Consider the following 24408-nt stretch of genomic DNA (forward strand, 5'->3'; position numbering starts at 1 on the left):
GAAACTGGAGGGGACCTCAGAGGTCAATTGGTCCAAAACCCCATTACACAGATGAGAAACCCAGGAAAGTTAAATTATTTTCTTGATTTGCACTCAGGTCCACTGACTACAGAGTTGGTGCTTTTCCTATTGTTCCAGGGAGTCTCCTTATCATAGAAGTTTTTGATTGAATTACTAAGCATTTATCAACTTCCTCATATCTCTGATTAGCTGGAAGAATCCCTCCCTTTCCCCTTCTTCCTGTCTGGAAGATGGAGTGAGGGGTGGGGAATCCATCTGTGCAGACTTTCCAGTAAGCAAAATGAAAAAAGTCATTGTTTTCACAGTCCCCACCCCCAAAATAAACCTTAGGAATTCCATCAGTAGCATACATTTGGTATTTTCAGAGACAGTCCTAATTTCCAATATTTTGGCCCATTCACAATTTTTTTTTTTTCTATTCACAATTTTGAAAAAAAAATTGTTAACTTTATAGTCTAAATTTGGGTTCAGAAAACAAGGTCATCACTTTTTGAAAACGTGACCATGAAGATTTCATAATCACAAGATTTCAAAGTTGGGATATGTGTCAATTATTTTGGAAGATGTGGTGTTGGGGAAACAGCTGGAGGGGTGATCTGGAAAGGAGACCCAGGGTGTAGAGAAAGGTTGGGGCTGTAGACTAGATTCAAGTTAGTAGGGACCACAGGTTTTAAGTTTAGAAGTAATTTAACTCCTTAGAAGTAGTTTAAAGCCAGAATTTTGACAGATGGAGGAAAATGAAAATGACCTGAAAGAAGCCCAGAAAGAGGACTTGTCTGGTATTAAGCAATCATTGAGGTCGTGGACTAATCATGAATACTATTACACAGTTCCAATTTCCAAAAGGCTTTCATATGTTATATTACATTGGATTCTCATAACAGCCCTAAACTGCAGAAGTGATTATTTCTATAATAGAGATGCAAGCTCTGAAGGCCAAAAAAGTGAGGCGTTTTTCCTTCGATCTCCCAGGCAGTCTCTGCTGAATCCAGGTCTTTGGCTTCTCCACTCCCCTCGCCCCAATCTGGTATTCTTTCCTTTACACCGCACTGTCACTCCAAACCTTGGGACCTACTTAAGGAAAGGAAAAGGACTGAGGAGTGGACAAGAGGGAGAGCTCAGATTGGAGACGAGAACGGACAGAGAAAGGAAAGGAAAGCCCAGCTGCTAGCCTCCCCAAGCAACACCACAAGAATAGCTTTAAGGGGAATCAATAATAGTTCTCGTTTCTATAGTGCGAGGGAGCATGAATACGATCTAGGCCAGTGAATACCAGCGTGGCAAAGACAGTTTTGTTTCCTTCTCCATCGCATTTTCCTTGCACATAGTAGGCGGTCAATAAATATTTGATGAATTAAACTGTACAGGAGGAGAGAGAAATACGCGGGTTACTCTCGCGAAACCCTGCTGCAGAAAGATTTCCCCCGCGGTCTAACAATAGCATCCTCTGAGGCTGCAGTGCCCAGTCCCGAGCCGGGGTTCCTGGAGCCTTCGGCTGTCCCGGGCTGGGTGTGGAATTGAAGCCGGGTAGAGGCTCTGGGGATCTAGCCAAGCCCGGCCCCCACCCCTCGCCACACCCATTTTCCTAAGAACTAAGAGATGTGAAATTTGGTTAAGGCTCTCCCCCAGAGAAATTCCTCTGAACTCTGTGGTTAAAAGCATCGGCTTCCTGGGAAGCAAAAGCTACGAGCCGGAGGAACTGGGCCGAAGTCAGCGGGGTTCCGGTGGTGAAAGGCGCGCTGTGGTCGTGCGGCGCACTAACTGGAGTTAGAGAGGGGCTGGGGGATAAGGAGTGGGGGAGGGCCCAGCTGGAGAGGCCAAGAAGGGGGTGGGGATGGGATGAAGAGAGTGCGGGTGAGACGGCAACCGGAGGGCGTAAAGGATGTCCAACAAATAGAGCCAGTGTTCAACAACAGGGAGAAAGGAGTAGGCGCCGGCAACCGGAGCTGGAGCTGAGCCCGGCAGGAGGGGGCCGGAGCTGGGCGGGAGCGCTCACCTCCAGAATAGAAACCGAAAGCCCAAGAGGCGGAGCTCTGGACCCCGCCTTCCTCGCAGCCCCTCCCCCAAGCCCCCACCCACCCCAGCCTGAACCTCGGAGATTTAAATAGATTGCGCCCTGCGCTGTGCGCGGAGCAGACGGGAGCTGCGGCTACAGCAGCTGCACTGGCTCCCAGCCTCGGACTATGCGCCTGAGCGGCCCCGGAGCTCCCCCGCCGCTCCGCCCGCGGCGCCGAGCCGCGCCCACCCGCCTGGGAACCAGGTAAACTGGGACTCGGGGCGCCGGGAGCCGCTGGCGACTGGGGAGGTGGGGAGGTCCTGGAGCCTGGGGTCTCCGTGCCCTCCTCCAGTCTTGCGCGCCCAGTGTTGGGCAGTTAGGGAACGGGATTCCCAGTTAGGGTTCGGGATAGTCGAGGGAAGAGAGGCCCCACCGAAAGGAGGGGATCTGGAGGAAAGGGAAGGCTGGAGGCAGGCACAGGGATTACTGGATACCTCCCCTTGCCGGGCTGCCAGCATCATCATTGAAAGGGAGCAGGAAAGCTAGGGCTCCGGAGACCCGTCTCCTGGCCTGTCCGCCTTCCAGCCTTCGGAATGGGGTCTCTGGAGTTGTGGGCCATCCCTTGCGCACCCTCCATCTGCTCCCGCCTGATCCCCTTGTCCTCAGCGGGTTTGGGGGAGGTGGTGGCTGCCAGTGAGCATCAATACTTAGCTCTTGGCCTCTAGAGTCCCTACAAATCATTCTGCAGGGAGGCTGAAAGGATCCTCCTATTCGGAGCCATCTCCCCCATCTGGCCCGCTCGCCCTTAAAAGCAGCTGGCTAGCTGTGTGAAAATTGGGAATTTTCCCCCCCGCTGATTTTCAAGAACTGTCCCAGAACGAGCTGTTTTGCATCTTACTGGCCAGCAGGGGGAGGCCACGAGCGATGAGAGAAAGACCTGGGCTCGTGGCCAGGGAATGGGGGTGGGAGCCAGGGAGAGGGCACCTCTCAAGCTCCAGGACACTTGCCGTAATCTAAAGATGTAGATGTTTGTACTGTACGAGGTAGCCCACCCACCGCCTTCCCTCTTCTTAACCCATCCTGCAGGGGAATATCAGCCCCTTCCAGGCTCTCCTTCAGCTTAGATGAGCACTGACATCCTCATCCTCTGCGGCCCCAGGACCAGGAGCGCGGCAGAAGCCTCCTAGGGGGATACCCCAACCCAGGGCAGACTCTATACTTGGCACACTGTCTGCACAGCCCCGCCTGCCTGCCTGCTCTCGGGAAATGTTCCCCACTCACTCTGCCTCTCTCTCTTTCTCTCCCTGCCTCTCTCTGCCCTTCTGTCTGGGATTTCAGAGTAGCTGCTGCTGGAGTGGAGCCCAAGCCCGCCGCCGGACGCTATGGGCGACCCCACAGGCTGGCCCAGTCTGTAGAATGGTAGCACACAGTAAGGTGGCAGCCGACAATGCAGTTACAGCAGACACCAGAAGAAGACTCGACCCTTCTCCTCCTTCTCCTCCGTCCCACCGGGCTGGCCGGGAACATTCCAGCCCGCAGCCCAGATCACAACACGGCCTGGCCCCTCAGCATGGTGCGGTGGCCCTGGCGGCGACGACCCAGGGACAGGGGGACACTCACTTCCGAACCTTCCGCTCCCAAGCGGACTACTTCAGCATCACCCGAGCCAGCGCCTTGCTGGACGCCTGTGGCTTCTATTGGGGGCCTCTGAGTGTGAACGTGGCCCATGAGAAACTCAAGGGTGAGCCAGTGGGGACCTTCCTTGTCCGAGACAGCCGGCAGAAAAACTGTTTTTTTGCCATCAGCGTTAAGATGGCTTCAGGGCCCACCAGCATCCGGGTCAACTTCCAGGCCGGTCGATTCAACCTGGATGGCAGCCGGGAGACCTTCGACTGCCTCTTTAAGCTGCTGGAACATTACCTGAACTCTCCCAGAAAAATGTTGGTGACCCCCCTTCGACAGCTAAGGGTACGGCCCCTGCAGGAGCTGTGTCGAAAGAGCATCGTAGCCACCTTCGGAAGGGACAACTTGGGCAAGATCCCCCTAAATCCTGTCCTTAAGGACTACCTGAAGTCTTTTCCTTTCCAGATATGAAAAGATGGAAGAATATGGTGGCAGCATTAACTATGTTTTTTTTTTTTTTTTGTGGGGGGGAAGGGGAATTGATGTTTTTCTCTGGGGTAGGGGGAAAGGCAGTAAGAGGGAGTTGATGCTGATTTTGTGTGGGGTTTGGTGTTTATGGCAGAAGACACCTAGAAAAGGAAGAAAACAAAGTTCCCTCCCCAGGAAGGAATGTCCTCCCGTGGAGCTGTCCCAGCCCTTGCGTGCTTCTTCCCTCCTGCCTCAGAGTCAATCGAGGCCCATTTATTTTTCTATTATCCTTAATGTATTTGGGATAGGGACCTGTATACACTCGTCTCCCTTCCCTCCTCATGTTTACAAACCAAATATCTTTGCACAAACCAGGGGTTTGGGGTCTCTGGCTTAATTTTTCTGCTATGCAGAAACTTATTATTTTATATTTTTTAAAGAAGAATAATGTAATAAACTTTATTATAAAAGTTTTTTTTAAACTAAAAGAGAAAGATTTCTGATTCATTCATTACCTTGGGGTTACTCTGCCTTCAGAGAGCTTTGAGTCAGCCTGAGGGTGCTTCTGGGATGGAAAGGAAAGGATAGAGCCAAGAAAGGTCTTCCCTTTATAGGAATCTTGAAGACTCATAATAGTCATCTGTCCTTGGGGGGGGGGGGGGGGAGAAAGGGGGAGGGGAAAAAGGAGGGAAGATTGTTTCTCCAAATATTCTAAAGACCTCAGAATCTTTGAGATTGAAGGGGACTGTGGATTCTAATCATAGTTCTTGGATTTGGTCTAATTGGTCTAATCTAAATAGAAGTATATACCCTGAAAGTCCTAGAATAATTAGAGATTTTGACAGCTAACTTAAAATGGATGAATTAACTAGAGTCATCCTTACTAGTTATAGAAGCCCCCTCAACTGTCAGATGAAAAAATCCAGTTGACTGGTTCGAAAAAATCCAGTTGATTGGTTCAAAAAAATCCCATGAGGTGTTAAAGCTTTGGCTTTGAGAAGACTTTTACATAATTCTGGGGCTGGGGACAAGACTAGAGTCTAGCTTCCTCTGTTTGTCCTGATCTACTCTTTAACATTTTTGTTCAAAATAACTTTTTAAACAATGACAGAGGAGTCTGGAGAAGGGGTTGAGATTTGGAAATGACCACTCAATACTTATTGCCTGTACCAACAAGCAGCTTTGGGTAGGGAACAATTGGAGAGAGCCTATGTGTGTCTGAGGTCTAGGTTGTGGGGGGCTGCAGTGATCCAGGAAATCAGAGTCTGATGAATGGCTGGTGCTGGGAACCAGCAAGCTCAGCACTACAGAAAGCTGTTAATTGAATCATTTTAGGGTTTGGGGTTAAGCAGGCTTTATGCTGCATTTCACTTCATTTTTGAAAGTTAAAATAGTCCTCTGGAGCCTTGGACATGTTTATAATGTAGTGTCCTAATATTTAATAATACCTTTCAAACGGTAAAGTGCTCCATGAAATTAACTTCGGGCAGGAGAGCAAGAGTCACTGTGGCATGCTTTTGGATTAAATAGGTTCCAGGCTCAAAGGTTAAGAATGGCCAGAGGAGATTTAGGATGCTTAAAGCTTTCTCAAGTTGACCCATTTAATAAGTGGGGAGTGAAAGGCAAAAAACTGACTTCTTGTCTAGTGGGAGCCAGAGCTATTTTGTTTGTTTCCAATTGTTGTCCTGGGGGATGAGAAAGCGGGGGTGCTATTGGGGAGAGGAGTGATTAGTGAACTTTCTTTAGAAAACTCACTTTCCCTTTTAAATCCCCAAGTGACAATTGGGATGGATCCAAAGATTCCCTGAAGGAGATCAGAGTGAGGGATATACACCTGGATCTAATTAAATATAATACTCATTTCTGAGTGTGTGTGTTTAGCAGGAATCGAGACTTTTTAAGGATAAGGAAAATAGCTTTAAGGGCATTATTTTATAGATTGAATATTTAGAAATTGCTGTGTATGTGTATAAAAAAAGGCCCAGCAAAAACCAAGCTGTGACCAGCTGTTTTCTTTAATGTGCTGCCAAAACTGAAATCTTGTGCACACCATTAAAAATACCATCATTGAAGAGGAGGAAGAGGCAAGGGGCCCATGTGGCTTCTCTGCCCTAACAGATTTTTTCTTTTTTTTCTCTTTTCTTTTTTTTCTTTTTCTTTTTGCTTAAAAACCTCAGCTTCATGATTCAGCAGGGCTGACGTCAATTTACAGGAATAAAAAGTGAGATGAATAGATCTGGTGTGTATGAGGGGCAGGTAATGGGAATACGGTTAAGGTGAGAATAGTTGAACTGAAGATAAATTTAAGGGATTGGGGGTATTGGCAATGGAGGGGAAGGCTTTTTTTATTTATCTTGTTAGCCTTATTTTTTCACCCAAGACTAAATCCCTAGGACATCTTGGAAAATGGTATAGTGGAAAGTGCCAGCTTTGTAAATATTTGGAACCCAGCTTATTCCTTGGGCAAGTGACTTAACTGCTTCTCAGTGTCCATTTATTGAATTAGAATCTTCCTGTCTAAGTCTTCACCTAGATTCATGAACACTCACTAACTCCCAATAACTAACTTTATAGCTATTGAATCCTAAGTCTCCTATTGTTGGATCCCAACCTTCTCATATATCCCCAGTATCATTGTGACCCCTGCTTCCTTGTTCAGAGCTCTTCAGAAGCATAGTCCCTTTGCTAGCAGGTATTTTTTCCTCTATTTTGTCAAGTCCTATCTGTATCTTGAAATTTGGATGGGATTGTTTTCCTTTTTTTTTTTTTTTTTTTTTTTAAACTAGGAGACTGTACCAACTTTCTCTGTCAGAACTTAGGCCCTTTCTTTTAAGGACTTTTAAAGCTTTAAAAACAAGGCTTTATAAATGACTAATTGGAAGGCAAGGGCAAATCAGAACCAAAGTACTCTAGAAAAAATTGAGAAGAGGATTTTTAAAGTGGAGATTCTTCACAGAGGTGTGGATCTTGTGCATGATAAGAAACCTATATTTTGTAGTACTTTATAGTTTGTAAAAACACTTCTCATAGCAGCCCTATGAGGGAGATAGTGTTAAATATTGCCCTCACCCTATTTTACAACCAAAGGTTCAGAAAAACTGATTTTTCCAGTTTCTCATGACTACAGCTGGAATTTAAACGTTTTACTTTTCACCTTACTGCAGTGCTCTTTTCACAATACAGTAGGGCCTCTCAAGAGGTGTGATAGAGGCTTTCTAAAGTTGTGGTATTTTATACACTTCAATTTTTTTTTTAATTAACAAAAAAGAAAAGAACCAAAGATCACATATCTTAAAATGGCAGCAACGTTGTCTTGGAATAGGATCAGGGAGTGTTGGAAGTGGAGAAAGATTGCTCAAATCTAAGAAAAACCCAGCCAAAATCCTCGCCAAAAATCAATGCCTTCACTTTCATGGCTAGCATCTTTCCCTACTGCTTCAGCATCAAGAGTCTCCCTCACCTATGCCCTGTCCTACTGAACTCCACTCAACTCCCAGCTTAGCGAACAGAACGATTTGAAGCATGTTTCAAGGAAACGCCAGGACCTGACTTCATCCCATGGGGCTCTCCTCCTTTTTCTGATGAATGATCTGAATCTGGGGGTTTCCACGGCAGGGAGGGCAGTCGGTGAGAGGAGGTCATTATAAACCCTTGCTATCTGGCTCCTCTAGGCTCCCAAGATTAATGAAGGAACAACAATGAGCTTTCCCATTAGTCCATTTAGACAGGACCTAGACTCAGAGTTGCATCTCCTCCCTTCCCCCTTTCCCCTTTCTGTAAGTAACAGTCAGGAAGCCCGGCTGGTCCCTCGGCCTGTGTTCTGCCCTTTCTCACTGGGAGCAGAGCAGGTGCCACTGGGAGGGCAGGCTGTGCCATAGGTGAGGGTTAGATTACCAACTGCGACAGACCAGCTGCTTTCTCATTTGTAAAAATTAGTTTTAGTGGACAGGACACACTTCCGGATGCCAAAATACAATCATCATTTTACCGAGAAAGAACCCAGAAACTCAGGAAAGGTTTGATGAGTCCAGGATCATAGACAGGAAATAAATTGGGCCCTTGAACTCGGTTCTGACTCCAGGACTGTGGCATACAGAATGGACACTGAGGATGGCGGGTGAGGGGCTCTGCGGCCGGCTGAAGGAGTTTTCACCAAGAAACCCCCAGACTCTGAAAGATAGCAAACTAATCTGCCTAATGGGGTTGTTCCCCGGGCCTGCTCCTGGCCTGTATGTAAATGAGGCACACCTAATGAGTGTCATTAAAATCTAGTCTGTGACAGGCTCTTCATAACCGAGGGGGGCGGGGGGAGCAATACGGGGGGCCACGGGCGCGGAGTGACAAATGCAAGGCTGGCCAGCGGCGACGCCTCAGTCACGCTAACTCCGTTATGATTGGAGTCATTTACAAGAAGTGAAGATGGAGCGGCCGTCGAAGCCCCGGCTCTTTCCACAGCCAGGCAGAAAGTATACCCTGGGGCCGCCCGCTGACCGGATCTGGCCATCAATACCACTCACCCGCTGGCACTTAATCCTCTATTGAACATTTTATCAGCCTCCAGAAGATCCCTTTCAGCTCGGTGTCACTCATTCCCATCCAGAGCAGCGGGCTCAGGGGCTGGGAGGCAGAGACTGAGCCGCCTCCCCCTCCCCACCCCGCTCCTCCCCATCCCTTTTCCACCCCCCCCCGCCCCCTCTCTCTCTTCCACATTCTCTTTTTGCTCCCCCTCTCCCCCTTCCCCCCGCCCCTCCGTCCCCTTCCCGTCTCCTCCCCTTTCTTCTTCTCTCCTCCCCCTTCTCCTCCCTTCCCCTCCCCTCCATTCCCTGAAGACATCCCTTTTCGGTCCTCAGTCTTACTCATTTCTTCATTCACTAAACAGTCCCTTCAGATTACAGGCTGAATCCATTGATCTCAGTTCTGTTCTCTCTTACGAGAAAAGATGCTTCTGTAAGCCCTGGGTTGCCTCTCTTGCAAAAAAGGTCCTTCTTTGCAAAGCTTGGAAAAGGAGAGTCTCTCTCTCTCTCTCTCTCTCTCTCTCTCTCTCTCTCTCTCTCTCTCTCTCTCACACACACACACACACACACACACACACACACACACACACCCCTTTAGTGATCCGTGGATTTCTACTAAGGGACTTCCCTGAAGCCAAGGCTTTTCTGGGAAAGTCCAATGCAAATATCAACTGATTCGCCCCACCCCACCTCTAAGTAGATAGGAAAACTGGATGGGGAAATTCATCTGGGAGCCTTAGCAGAAAGGTCCCTTTTTAACTTCCTGAAAAGGCTGGACTTTGAATCAATTTCAGAACTATCAGAGACCTTTGAGGTCATCCTATCTTGTTCCTTCGTTTTACAGCTTAGGAAACTGAGGCTCAGAGAGATAAATTAATTTACTCAAGGTCACAGAGCTACTGAGTGGCAAGACTAGGACTAGAACTCAGGTCAAGTGTTAATATGCCATATTGTTTCCTGATGGAAATAACCCTAATGGAACCTAATCTCTGCTCAGGTTGACAAAGGCAGCAAAGTATAATGAAAGGAATTCTAGATTTGGAGTCAGATTTACTTCTGTTAGGGGAAGTTTTACTTTACCTCTCTGAGGCTTGGCTTCCTCATCCCCCAAAATGAATGCTTCGCTTTAAGGATCTCTAAGATTCCTTATAGCTCTATCTAGGATCATAAAAAGATCACATTCTCCAGTTCTCCTGATCTATAACTGGCCACTGGATCCAGATGGCTCCAGAGCAGAAAGTGAGACAGGTGAACTTGCACATCCCTCTCTCACTGAAATCCAATTCACCTCCTTCATGTCATGGTCCTCTTCCATAACAAAGGACAAAACAGCAACCCAGGATCATGGAATAGAAAGCTTGGAGGCCATAAATCCAAACCTCCCCCCTTCCCCCAATTTTACAGATATGGAAACTGAGGCTGCAGAACATTAACAATGGATCCAGAGTCACAGAGCTAATATCTGTGGATCTGAATGTGTCTTTCTAATGTTACACTGCCTCTCACTCATGGTCCCTCTGAATCCCTCTTTCTCCCTTTCTCTTTTCCAATCAAGTGTTCTTTTCCCCTTTCATCTATTCTATCCATTCTTCAAGGCCTAAATCAAGAATCATTTTTTATCAAAGCCTTTGAAGACACTCCAATATTCAGTGCGGTCCATTCCATGACACCACATTAGGATGATAGGATCTTAGACTTGGAGCAAAGAAGGTCCTTGGGAAATTGAGGAGATGAGGAAATCCAAGATTACCCTGGCAAATTCCACTCAGTGGAGATAACCCACTTAGAGGCTAGAACAGAGTAAAAAAAGACCTCAGGAAACCTGGGTTTGAATCACATTTCTGTGTGTAGGATTGTGATCTTGGGCAAGTAATAGAAGTCTTTATATTTTATGATATATATAGATGTAGATATGCTTTATATTTTAACGTCTATCTTGACTTTCCAATTAGATTGCAAGTTCCTGAAGGATCTAGACCACATCTTATTTGTCTCTCCTATTGTGCTTTGTGCATAGAGATGGCTCTGAACTAGATATGACTGATAATCTTTCTTATCTTTTAAAATTGTCTGCAGCACAGACTGGGAAGCCCAAGGGGAATAAAACCCAAACCTAATTTGAAGACCTAGGATATTCAGAATTCAGGACAGTCAGAGACCAGGAGACTTGTCCAATCTTGCTTTTGGTCTGCGTTTTTAACCAAGCACATTAAAAACCTTTGGGGTTTGGGCCGTGAATGAACTAAGGCATGGGAGAAAATCAAGAAGATGGGCCTGGTGAGTTACTTCTTTGGCTATCTAAAGACCAAGCCCCAGTCCAGTCAACTCCATGCTTTCCAGCTACTCCTTTCTGAGAATGTGAAGATAGCCAGAGGGAACCAAAGAAAAAACTTGCACTGAAGTCCCTCTCATGACATATAGGTAGCTGACCTTGGGCTCTTTAGAATTATTTCAGTCAAGCACCAGCTCTAGTAGTTTCTCTCAAGCTGGAAAGATTGACAAACTTCATAATTTTAACATTAGATTTCAGAATATGGGTGTAATTGTGTGTTGGTTTTAGGAAAACTAACTTAGGTTATGTTGAGAAAGGGTCAACACCATAAGGTGGCTTTTCTTTGGGGAGGCAACATCTCACAGAGATTATCTGTTAAGAAGATATTCACTGATTCATTGTTTCTTTCAACATGCATTGATTTAGCATCTACTAGGTGCCAGACAGGAGGCTATATGGTGGGGACACACAGAGATAAAAATTTAAAAAAGGATCTGCCCTCAAAAGCTTCATCGTGTTTTGGGGTTATGGGGACCAACATAAAGCCAAATAATAAATAATGTATAAAGTAATTGGGGGTGAGGTTAAAAGGCCTGATTAGGATAATCCTTTTTTAGAAAATAGCAATTGCATTGTGCCTTTTAATCCATTCTGCTAACCGCTTCCTCTTTATGGGGGAGTTTACCCCGTTCACATTTATGGTTAGAATGACCAATTCGATTGCATTGTGCCTTGAAGGAATCTAGAGGTTCTAAAAGATGGAAGGGAGAAGGGAGAGCTTTTCTTTGGGTATGTAAAGGTTCAGAGATGGAGGTATGGCATGTCAGTTCAATTCAACAAGTACTTATTAAATAGTTACTATGTGCAGCATATTATGGCATAATGAAGAGAGAAATGGCCTCAAACTGAGCTTATAATGAAAACTTATCTCAGACAAATACTGACTACCTGACCCGTCACATATACAGTTTGTACCTCAGGTCACTCTCAAGGACCATGAATTAAAAAGAAAATGTTCAACTGTCCTAACAACGTTCCTCTTCAGGAATTTCCTTTATTATTATTATTATTTTTTAACTAAAGCTTTTTATTTTCAAAACATATCCATGGATAATTTTTCAACATTAACCCTTGCAAAACCTTGTAGTCCAATATTTCCCACTTCCCTCCCCCCCCACCCCTCCCTTAGATGGCAACTAATCCAATATATGTTAAATATGGTAAAAATATATGTTAAATTCAACATACGCATACTTATTTATATAATTATCTTGTCTTCAGGAATTTTCTACTCTGATGAAATCTCAGGACTGGTTAAAAATATGACTTTTAGGAATCAAGAGAATGCTCTCTAGGAACTTGAGAGGATACTGGAGAATATGTGTAAGAAGAGTAGCATAGTATTATGGGAAGAGCACAGGCTCTGGAATTGGACAACTGGCATTCAAATCCTGCTTCAGGATTCAAATCCTGCTTCAGGGGGAGGGGGTAAGACGTGAACATGCATAAACATACTCAAAAATAAATGCAAAGTGATTTTGGGGTGGGGGAGCAACGGTAGTAGGAATTGGGGGGAAAACTCATGGATTCCTTCCTTGAAGGAAACCAGGGTTTCTGGGAAACAGAAATAAATCAGGAGTATATTCCAGGCAAGGGAACAACTAATGTAAATACTATCTCTTACTACTATTTACTACCTTTTACTATTGTTTACTGTCTCCCTGACCTTGGGCAACCTTCCCAGGTCACTGTTTCCTCATTTGTAAAATGAAACTATTAGGCCAGATGGTCCCTGAAGTCTCTTCCAACTCTAGAGCTATAAAAAGATAAATAGATTAAAGATAATTTGAAAAGGGATAAAAGCATTAACAACTAGGAAGAACAGGTAAGACTTCCTATAGGAGAAGCATGAGTAAAAACTTAAAGGATGATAGGGAAGGTGATGAGGGAGCTAGATGGTACAGTGGATGGAGCACCAGGCGTGGAGTCAGGAAAACTCATCTTTGTAAGTTTAAATCTCAGACACTTCCTAGCTGTGTGAGGCTGGGCAAGTCATTTAACCCTATTTCCCTCAGTTCCCTCATCTGTAACGAGCCAGAGAAGGAAATAGCAAACTGCTCCATAATCTTTGCCAAGAAAACCCCAAAAGGGGTCATGAAATTTGGGTATAATTGAAAATGACTAAAATAACAAACAGAGATGGTGGAAAGACTGGATTTGGTTCTCAACCCAACCTTGTGAAGTGATTCATAGGGTCTTATCCCCTTGGTAGGGATGAGGAAATATTCACACTTAGTTGCTTGCCTAAGGCAACACAATTCGCTAGTACAAAACAGTCAGGAACTCAAGCTCATCTCCTGACTTCCAAATTTGTTTTCGATTTTCATTATAGCAGTGTTTCTAACTACACAGATGAGCAAAAAGTCCCATCTGTTCCTTTAATGTGAAATCCCCACTGAAGACCAGAGAAACTTTTTGAGATAACTTTTGACAGCAACATTTTTTTGCATCTGTCCCTTTCTTTCTGGTTTTCAAGCAACTCTTGCAGTTGTTGAATAATTGGTCTCTCTGCCTCTCAACTCTCTTCTCTAGCCAATTCTTCCTTTATGCAGATGCTAAACTGATTTTTCCTAAAGCCCAAATCTGATTATATCACTATACTACATCTTTACTCAAAACACTTCCTATTATTTCTGGGGAATAAATAATTATCCTATCTGTTATTTACATCATTTAACAACCTGGTCCCAATCTATTTTTCCAGTAATACTGCACACTACTCCCCTCCTACCTTGTCCAGCCAATTGTTCTTTCTATATGATGCTCCATTTCTCACTGCCTGTGTCTTTATATTAGTTGTTCCTATGTTTCGAATATACTCTTACCTTATTTCTTTCCCGGAATTCCTAGTTTCCTTCAAGGGAGGAGTTCCACGAGTTTTTCCTGATTCCTACTGCTAGAGCTTTCTCACCCTCAAACTCTTGGCATTTATTTATTTATTTATTTTATTTACCCACACATGTACATGTTCTTCTCCCCCTACCCCAGCTACACTGTAAGGTCCTAAAGGGCAGGAGTTGTTTTTGCTTTTATCCTTGGCTCCCTTATTCTGATGGCAATGTTTGCCAGTGTGGCAGTCACTGATTGATTGATAACTAGGACAGGGATGATATCAGCCCCACCTCCCACTGGTAGGTATTGAAGAGAAAGAAATAAAGAGCATGAAAGAGGAGAAGGAACAAGTAAATGATGGAAACAGAATCAGGTGAAGGGACTGGGCATGCCGGTCAAGGACAGGTACAGGCATATATTGCAGGGGTATAATGGCATGAGACATACTTCCTTTCCATGTTAGTCACAAAAGTCAGGGAGGGGCAGGCTGAAGAAGGGGACAAAAGGAAGACTGGGTGAGAGGGGAAAAGGTTCCTAATATTCTTACCCAAGTCCCATTGATCATGATTACATTAAATTGGGTACTCAGAAATGCTTCAGTGAGCATCTCCTTGGGAATGGCAATGATGTCACTAGGGTTCCTTTGGGATAAGCTTACATTTCCCTTTGGAAGACTTTCTGTTTCTGAAGGTAAGGATCTGGAGTTAAAAGGAACCTCAGAGCCCATCTAATCCAATTACACAAATGCTAAACTGATTTTTCCTAAAGTCCAAATCTGATTATATCACTACCTTACTCAAAAAACTTCCCATTATTTCTGAAATAAACTATAATCCTATTTATTATTTAAATCATTTAACTACTGGCCCCAATCTATCTTCCCAGCATTATTGCACCCTATTTCCCTCCTCATTTACAACGGAGGCTCAGGGAAGTTTAAAAGTCCATGGTTACACTGGAAATTAGCATCAAAAGCAAGATTTGACCCCAGTTCCCTAGACCTCAGAGCCAGTGTACTTTCCACTATTCTGGACACACAGGCTTGCCTCAATGTGAGCAAAAAAGGCTCTCTTCTTTGAATTAGATTCCATTTCTGTTGGTGCTCAATGCCCCTAACATTAAGCCTTTGAAAAGGAAACTAATACAGAAAATAGTACTCTTAAGAGTTGTCAGGCTTATAATCACCTTTTACCAACTTCCCAAGTAGTCAGCCATGGGTGACATGAATAGCAACATTTATTGGAAATCAGATTAAAGGCAAATGCAAGTAGAACAATCTTGGCAGAATGCCAGCCAGATGGTGAATTCTTCCTTTTTTTTTTCTTTTCTATCTTTTGTTTTTATTATTTTATTTTCCCCCAGTTATACATAAAAACAATGTTAACATTTGTTTTTAAAACTCTGAGTTTAAATTCTCTCCCTTCCTTCCTCTCCAACCTTCCCTCCCTGTTGAAAAGACAAGCAATTCAATATAGGCTATACATGTAAAGTCATGCAAAACATTTCCATATTAGTCATGTTGTGAAAGAAAACACAGCAGGTGGCAAATTCTGATAGGATCTTGGGGGCCCTTTTCCAGGAGATAAGTTTGACTTCTCATAGGTCTTGTGGAGAAAGAATGGCCCAACAAACTACATCCCTTCTGATTTCAGTGAGTCAAGAGACAGCATGGTATAATAAATCCAACACACTGGATTCAGAATCAGAGGAACTAGTCTCAAATCCGTGTGACTTGGGCAAATAATGTCATCTCTCTGCGTCTCACTTTTCACCTTTATAAAATGGACTAGATGCTCTTTCTGCTTCTATCTCCTGTAGGCTAGTGCCTTCCCTCTGTTGCTTATTTACAATATTTCTCACGTATATTTTGTTTGCACATAGTTGTTTGCATGTTGTCTCCCATACTAGACTGGAAACTCTTGGTTATGGGAATTGTTTTTTTGTTTTTGTTTTTGGCTTTTCCTTGTATCCACAGCTCTTAGTATAGTGTCTGGCACACAGTAGCTGCTTAATAAATGCTTATTTATGTCTTCCTAGTTAAAACTTTGAAACCTTTAAGAAAATCTATTTGTCAGCTAACTGATTAGCTGACCAGTCATCTCATAATACAGGGCAAAACAGCATTAGGGCAGAGTTTGAGATCAGCAATGAAAAAGAATTCTGTAATTGGAAGAACTCATGACATAGATGTTTCTCACCTCAAATGAATCAGCAAGACATTGACATTGCAGCTCCAAAGTTTCTTGGGTAGGAATATCTTTCCCTTTGTCAGTATCAGCATGGCTAGCAGGCAAGTCAAGGATCTGGAATAACTTTGTATTAGCAATCAAGGGGAAAGCTAAATGATTTCCCCGAATGGAAACATTCCCACCTACCCAACTTTCATCTAGCTTGACAAGGATCCAGATACAAGTTCTGAATATTTTTATGAGAATTTTTCTTTTTGTTGTGGAACCCTAGAGATGAGAAAAATTATAAATCCTGTATCAAGGAATGAGCTGGAGGGACTGCTGTGTATCATGGGTTGCACAAGCCATTAATAAAAATGATAAATAATACAAGGACAATCACTGGGTCACTAGACCTAGAAACCTTGTCAAAAGATGAAAGATGCCTAATCTAGCATGATCCATTCTAGAAAAAGTCAGGCAGGTTTTGGGGGATTGTCCCCTAATCTTTTTCTAGATATTTGCAAACAATCCATTTAATAGTTAATTCATTAATTTTTCCTTGGAATTTAAGCCAAGTTCATTGACCCAAAGTTTTCAAATGATACTTAATTCCTTTTTTAGAAAATCAGAATTCGCAACCTTTGTGGGACCTCTTCCAGTCTTGCAAAGATTCATGACGTGCATCTTCCGGTAATTCTTGTAGTATCTTCTAGTTAGCTTGAGTCTGGTATCTTGAACTCATCAAGAACAAAGGTACTGTATTACTCTCTCCCTAATTATTTATGTTTCAATGTTTCATTTATTAGTCATTTTTGATCCTTGTAGATCAAACATGATTCCCATTGTCAGAAAAAGAAGTAAACTGAGTTGGAGAATTTTTATTCCCTTCTGTCTTTTATTGCCTTATTCCCATCTATCTGGAACAGTGAGTAGTCCTGCCCCTTTTTGGATCTTCTGCTTTTCTCTTAATATAGTTTTCTGTTTTAAATCTTTTGTTGTAGTATTCAGTTTTTCTCAATAGGCTTCATAACCATGCATTTTTGTACCTAGAGCAAGCAGAGGGGAAAAAAAAATTCTCTCATTTGAAAGGGGGAAAGCTGATAAGCTTGCAGAGGCATTTTTTATTTGCCTAAGGCTTAAAACCACCTAGGTATCTGTGGTGGGTTCTCTTTTCCCTTCTAAAATAGACTATTATACTTTCAACTCTGACTTTCTATACTGGACTTACTTAAGAAGACCTGAGTTTGAATCTCCCTTGACACATACTAGCTGTGGGACTCTAGGCAAGGCACTTAACTTCTCAGTTATTCAGTTTGTCTTCTATAAAATGAGGGAATTAGATTAATTGACCCTTCCAGCTCTCAATTATGTTTCTGGTATTATGATAAGAAGAGGGGAAAGAGAAATAAGGTCCATTGAAGCAGAGATTCTTGTCTCCTCATTTTGCCCATCTTCTGAAGGGATTAGGTCTTTCCCCCTCCCACAGGCTGATCAGAGGTGGGAGAAAGGGACCCTTTCCAGCCTGCCACTTGCCTCCTTCCTGGGCAAGGAATGTCCTTTAGGCAATGTTCAAATTACAGCTGTCAGCATTGTGGGGATAGATTGCCTGAATTACAACTGGGCTTTTCTCCCGGATGCTGTTCTGGACCAGGGCTTGGCTTAGACTCCCCCTCAGGGACCCCAGGATACACTTAGGTTACCTCCCCCACTGCCTGACACACATTCTCACTCATCAGCCAGTCACTGCCTCACCTGGTCCATCGGGTCCCAGCCTACCAGGGGACTCCTCACTTTTCCTTTTTTGTTAGAGAAATATAATCCTTGTGAGTGGCCCTTTTATAAAATGGCCTATCTTTAAATGGCAAATGCTAGAGGGACTGTGGGAATACAAGCAAATTATGTCAAGGGAGCTATGAACTGGATCTGGCCACTCTGGAAAGTAATTTGGAGTTATTCTCAAAAGGTCACTAAATGGTACCTACTCTTTGATCCAGTAATATCATTGCTAGGTCTATACTCAAAGATATCAAAGAAAGAAGAAATGTATACAAGTATTTACTCCGTTAGTGTGGCAAAGAGCTGGAAACCCAGGGTTACTCATCATGTGGAACAATTGAACAAATTATAGCATAGGAATGTGACGGAATACTATAAGCTGTAAGAAATGATAAGAGGGATGGTTTCAGAGAAATTTGGGAAGATTTGTATGAAACTGATGCAGAGTAAAGAGAGTAACCAGGACAAAACAACTATATTGTAAAGACAACTTTAAAAAACTTTTGTTCTCTGATGCCTACAATGATTAACCCTACTGTTGATGAAACCTACTACCTAGTTCTAGCCAGAGGAATAATGGATTTAGGGTTCAAATTAAGACTTTTTTTTTGGATGTGATCAGTGTAAGAATTTACTTTGATTGACCATGCCTATTTGTTATGATGGCTTTGTGTTCACTGAAAATTGTTAATATATGGACAGAAATATTAATATTAAATGTAATATTATATACCACTCTCTTAAGTGATCCTAGTAAAGTCAGAATTTCATTAATGTCCCTGCATTTCTTCTCTTAAGCTAATTACTCTTGATTAGGTAAACTGAACCAAAATCTAAGTTCCCTCCATGCTGGGATTTTATCTTGCAAAAGAACCTAATTTGAACTGGTTCTCAGCTCCTAATGTTCTTGTCCTTGAGATTCATAACATGAAGGGCAAAACAGCCAGTAGGAAATGGTTTTCCTTGTGCAGATTGCCCAGGGCAACTGGGATTTCATGACCAGGCCTTGCTATCTCACCTATCTCCTCCCCCTCTCCTCCTAAAACTATAATAGCTTTTTTTTAAATGGGTCTCTTTGGTTGAGAAATCCAATAGACATTAGTAATCCATTAAAAAAAATTTTTTTGAGATAATAGAATCTATATGAATTGTCCAGGGTCTCACAGCAAGTAAGTGTCTGAGACTACATCTGAACTCAGGGCTTCCTAACTCCAGTGCCAATAAGCTATCCACCATATCACTTAACTGTACACTCCTTCCTTCCTCCCTCCCCCCACCCCCACCACTACGTAAAACAACAATAAAATTTCTTTTTTCTTTTTTTTCTGAAGGCAATTCAAGTTAAGTGACTTGTCCAGAGTCACATAGACAGTAAGTATATGAGGCCAGGTTTGAACTCAGATCCTCAGGACTGCTTGGCTAGTGGACTGCAGTACAATACAGTACAGCTGTTATCTCAGTTAAAGATGCTTTATTCCTCAATTCATGGCTTTGAGTTATTTCAGAACTTGACAGCATATAGCACAATGTCTCAATATAGTAAGTGTTTAATAAATGTTTGTAAACTTGTTTTTTTCTTTCTCTTTCAAGGGAGAAAGAAAAAGAAAAGAAGAATTTTTGTTGATTGAAGAAAACCAAGGCTTGTTTTTGTTTTTTGTTTTTTTTTCTAAAATGGTTCGCCATTTTGGCAAATTTCCTACCCTTGAAAAATTTACCATTTGGGGGCAAAATATCAACTCTGTGTCTTTTCCAGGCCTGGAATTCTCTCCCTCCTCACCTCTACTTCCTGATTTCCCTGGCTTTCTACAAGATTCAGCTCAAAACCCATTTTTTTTCCAGGAGGTTTTTCTAGCCCCACTTCACCCCAAGTGATTTCCCTTTGAGATTACCTTTCATTTTATATATATAAATACACACACATATACACATATATGTAAATATATAAACACACATATACACATATATGTAAATATATAAATACATATATATAAACACACATACATACACATATATGTAAATATATAGATACACACACACATATACATATATATGTATATATATATTTTCTTCTTTCTTTGTATCCCCAGATTTTAACACAATGCCCAACATATACTAAGCATTTGCTAATGCTCATATACTGACAGTCTGATTTATTATAATGATTATAGACTGATTGAATGTCCCTTCTTCCTAGAAGAATTGGCTTCTATCCTGTTACCTGCTCTTACTTCCATCTTTGATTCATTTCTTCTAAAAATTAACCTTATTTGATAAATTCTCAATGCCTTTAGAACAGTCTCTTTAGGCAGTTTCTCTATTTCTTTAAAAAAAAAAAACCTATCTATATTTTTTTCAGAATTTCATTTTTGAGAACTTTCATTTGGAGTTATAGAAGAATTCATGGATAACCTTCCTTTTTACTTCCTGAAGCCTTTGGAATTTGTTTTTCCCAAATTCAAAATGCATGTCAAATAATGCCTAGTTTTCTTCTTCTCAATCACAAATTCTAAGATGCAGTGATTACTTCCTTACAAGGTTCCCATTACTTTCACCCCAGAAGCCAGTTTACCCTTTTAAGTTGGAGGAAATTAAGTTTATAAAGAAGCTTTTCTTGTTGGCTGTTGCAGTGTTTGAAGAATTATCATTAAGGTAAGGCAAGACATTTTAAACTACTTTTTTCTTTTTCAACTTAACCCTTTTTTTCTCCATTGTGACAGGAAGGTGTTTTAGTGGATAGAGTGCCGGGTCTGGCTCTTATGAGTTCAAATCCTGCTTCAGATATTTAATACCTATATAACTCTGGGCAAGTCACTTAACCCTGTTTGCCTCAGTTCTTCATCTGTAAAATGGGACAGAGAAGAAAATGGCAAACCACTCCAGTATCTTTGCCACGAAAACCCCCAGTGAGGTCACAGAGTGTCAGACACAACTGAAAAAATGACTCAATAACCACAACTCCCCATTACTGCTATATTTTGTCTTCATCTCAGCCTCTGTTTCCTAAATTCTTTGTGTATTTGCTCTTTCGGTCAGGTGGTCTATAGCAGAAAAAGTGTCAAATATGCAGACCTTGGGCCATCGCCCACAATACCTTCCAAGTTTAGTCCAAACCAGCTTTTATCAAAATAAATAAAAATCCAGTAAAACAGAGATAATATTATATTTTCCATCTAAATCAGTCTACAACTCATAGGATCCTTATGTATGGGTTAGTGCTACCCCCATTTTTCTTTGAGTTTGATACTACTGGTCTGTGGTATTGACTATAATTAAAGTAATTGCTTTTTTTTTTTTTTTTTTGGTCTTCATCCAAATGTTCTCTTTATCATGCTTTCCTGCTCAGGTTCCTGGATTTCTTCACATGAGTAACTCTACATGTTCTTAATTTTTAACAATGTTATTTCATCCTGACTGTTCCTTGAAATAGATACCCCATCTGCAGATTCACATATTTTCACTGGCTGTCTCCCATTCATTGTATACTTTTTCTTTCCTCATCTCCATCTTCTACATTCTCTGACTTCCTTCAAGTTCCAGCTAAAACACCATCATATCCCTCTTAATTTATTCTGCACATAGTGCAGAATAATTCTGCCTCAAGATAAGATGACTACCAGAAGATCTGATATCAACAGATAGACAGCTTCCCCATGTAGAACAACAGTTCATTGCTAACTTGAAAGATGAGCCAATACAATTGGCAACAGGAGAGCAGAAAAGGAGTGGGCAGCTTCCAGAAATTTGGCATAAGGCATTTAATCACCTGGGCTAGGGCATTTGCAAACTTCAAGATTGGTTTGATAAAAAGGTTGGGGAAATTGGGGAACTGCTGATGAAAAAATGAGAATTCCACAAGATTTTCCAGTAGAATAGTCTGTCCATATTTAAGAAGGCAGCATTTGACTCCATCAAAAGAAGGCAAATGACATTCAGTTTTACATCAATAGGAACAATCCAAAGCATTTTTATGGTGCCCTGAAGCTTATTTATGGTCAAAGAGCCAGTACATCTCAGCATCTCAATTACTCAGTGCTGAGGGAACCATGTTAATTAGTGCCTTATCACTAATTAATCCTGGAGAGATAGGATGAACATTTCCATAGTGTTCTCGGTCCCTGCTGAAGTCATTGACCATATATATACCTCAGGCTGAAATCAGTGTCTCTCTAGGCAAACTTCCAAGAGAAGAACAGGTTTTGAATTCCAGTCAGCTCTTCTCCTATGGCAAAGCACCTGGTGCTGATTCTGGTCCAGCTGAAATTTACAAGGCAGGGGGTCTATTACTCATACAAAAGCTGAATGAAATTTTCTGGTTATCTGTGAAGAGCAGGTAATCCCCCAGCTGTTCAGGGTGCCTCATTGTCCATCTCCATAAAAGTAATGGCAGTAGATTGTCTTGTGATAATCACAGGGTGAGGTGGGGGAGTGGAGTGTGGTTTCTCTCTTACTCATTGCAGACAAGATTCTTGCCAGAATTCTCCTTAAAAGGCCTCACTTCCTACACTTTCATCTATTTGAGATTCATTGTGACTTCTGAAAGGAATAGTTGAATGGTGTTTGTTGCCTGATAACTCTAGGAGAAATGCCAGAAACAGAACAGGAGTCTAGATACATTTGTCAATCTGACTGTAGCCTTTGGTACCATCAGTCATAAAGGCTTGTGAAAAATGGACAACATTTGCTAGCTGGAGACCATCATCTGTATTGTATATCAGTTTCACGATGGCATGCTTGCTTGGGTTCTGGATAATGGACAATGTTCTTCTGTTTTCCTAGTCACCAATGGAGAGAAACAAGGCTTTGTGCTTGTTCCCATGCTTTTTAGCATGAAGTTTTCAGCAATGTTGTCAGATTTCTTCAGTGAGGATGGAAATAGTCTCAGAGTCAACGTATTAACTTGAAAAAGCTACAAGTCAAGACTAAAGTTGAGGAAGAATTGTTCCCAGATAACTGTGCACTCAATGCAGCCTCTGAGAAAATAGATTGATTTTCTGTTGATTGTGCTAAATTTGGACTAATAATTAACATCAAGAAAACAGTTCTCCACCAGTCAGCACCACATCATCCATAGGTAGATTACAGCAAATAGAGAAATATTGAATGCCATGGGTAAGTTCACTTACCTTGGCAATATACTTTATAGGGATTTACACATAGATGATGAGGTTGACCCACACATTGCTAGAGCTGAAAGAAAGCATGGAAGATAAGAAATTTAAACTTTCTACTAAATTGAAAGTCTACAGTGCCACTGTGCTGACCTCATTGTTATATGTCTGTGAAACCTGGATGTTATACCAGCAACATGCCAGGAAACTGAATCACTTCCATTTGAACTCTCTTAGCAAGATTCTGAAGAACACATGTCAAGATAAGGTACCAGATACTGAGGTCCTTTCTTGAGCTGACCTGCCAATAATTCAAATTTTACTAGCAACTCTGATGGGAGGCTACATTGGTTGAATGTCAAATGTCCATTGAAATGAAAAATTTTGTAATATATTGTATGGCATAGGAGATCCTGGTACAGAACATCTCAGCATGCCATGTGTGCATCAAAAAAGATGCTGTGCTCTATGAGTGAAGCAGAATTATGGTAGCTTAAAAGAAACATGAGATACACAAATTTAGAGAGATTTCCACTCCAGATGTTCACGTTGACTATTTGTGCCCAACCTCTGGTTGAGGCTTCTGAGCTTAGTTGAACACACTGTACCTTGACCCCAAATCAATGATGTCATTTTGATCCTCTTTGACAATGAAGGACAACAACCAACCAACCAGTTTTAGCACATCCTTTCAATTAATTATTTACAATTAATTTTGCATGTAGTTTATTACACCTTTAGACACCCTTGCAAAACCTCGTCTTCCAAATTTTTCTCCCTCCCTTTCCTAAGACAGCAAGTAATCTATATTAAACATATACAATTCTTCTAAATATATTTCCACATTTATCATGTTGCACAAGAAAAATCAGATCAAAAAGGGAAAAAATGAGAAAAAAAAAGTGAGCAAACAAAAATAAAAAAGGTGAAAAAACTATGCTGTGATCCACATTCGATTCCCATAGTCTTCTTTCTGGATGCAGATGACTCTCTATTCATCACAGGATCATTGGAATTGTCTTGAATCACCTCATGGTTGAAAAGAGCCAAGTCCATCAGAATTGATCATCACATAATCTTGTTGCTGTGTACAATGTTTTCTTAGTTCTCCTCACTTCACTTAACATCAGTTCATGTCAGTTTCTCCAGGCCTTTCTGAAATCACCCTGCTGATTGTTTCTTATAGAACAATAATATTCCATAACATTCATTTGTCATAACTTATTCAGCCATTTTTCAACTGATGAGTATTCATTCGTTTCCAGTTCCTTGCCAAAAAGAGCTGCTACAAACATTTTTGCACATGTGGATCCTTTTCCATTTTTTATAATCTCTTTTGGATTCAGACCCAGTAGAGACACTGCTAGATCAAAGGGTAGCATAGTTCCAAATTGCTCTCCAGAAAGGTTGGATCAGTTCACAACTCTACCAACAATGTATTAGTGTCCCAGTTTTCCCACATCCCCTCCAACATTTGTCATTATCTTTTCTTGTCATTTTAGCCAAACTGAGAGGTATGTAGTGATACCTCAGAGCTGTCTTAATTTGCAGTTCTCTAATCAATAGT

The 24408-nt window shown here is 41.9% G+C and overlaps 1 protein-coding gene across 1 annotated transcript; it reads left to right on the top strand.

Annotated features, from left to right (window-relative positions):
- The first annotated feature begins 1765 nt into the window (after positions 1-1765).
- Positions 1766-4602, top strand: SOCS1 (suppressor of cytokine signaling 1). The gene is made up of 2 exons (XM_051963244.1): positions 1766-2281; positions 3356-4602. Exon 2 carries the CDS (start codon positions 3434-3436, stop codon positions 4109-4111), a length of 678 nt encoding a protein of 225 aa, XP_051819204.1. The 5' UTR covers positions 1766-2281; positions 3356-3433; the 3' UTR covers positions 4112-4602.
- Positions 4603-24408: the final 19806 nt, after the last annotated feature.

The sequence above is a fragment of the Antechinus flavipes genome, chromosome 1, assembly GCF_016432865.1.
Source record: "Antechinus flavipes isolate AdamAnt ecotype Samford, QLD, Australia chromosome 1, AdamAnt_v2, whole genome shotgun sequence".
NCBI lineage: Eukaryota > Metazoa > Chordata > Mammalia > Dasyuromorphia > Dasyuridae > Antechinus > Antechinus flavipes.

Bases quoted from the DNA above. Each gene is read 5' to 3' on its own strand.
- SOCS1 (XM_051963244.1), top strand. From the start codon at position 3,434: ATGGTAGCACACAGTAAGGTGGCAGCCGACAATGCAGTTACAGCAGAC.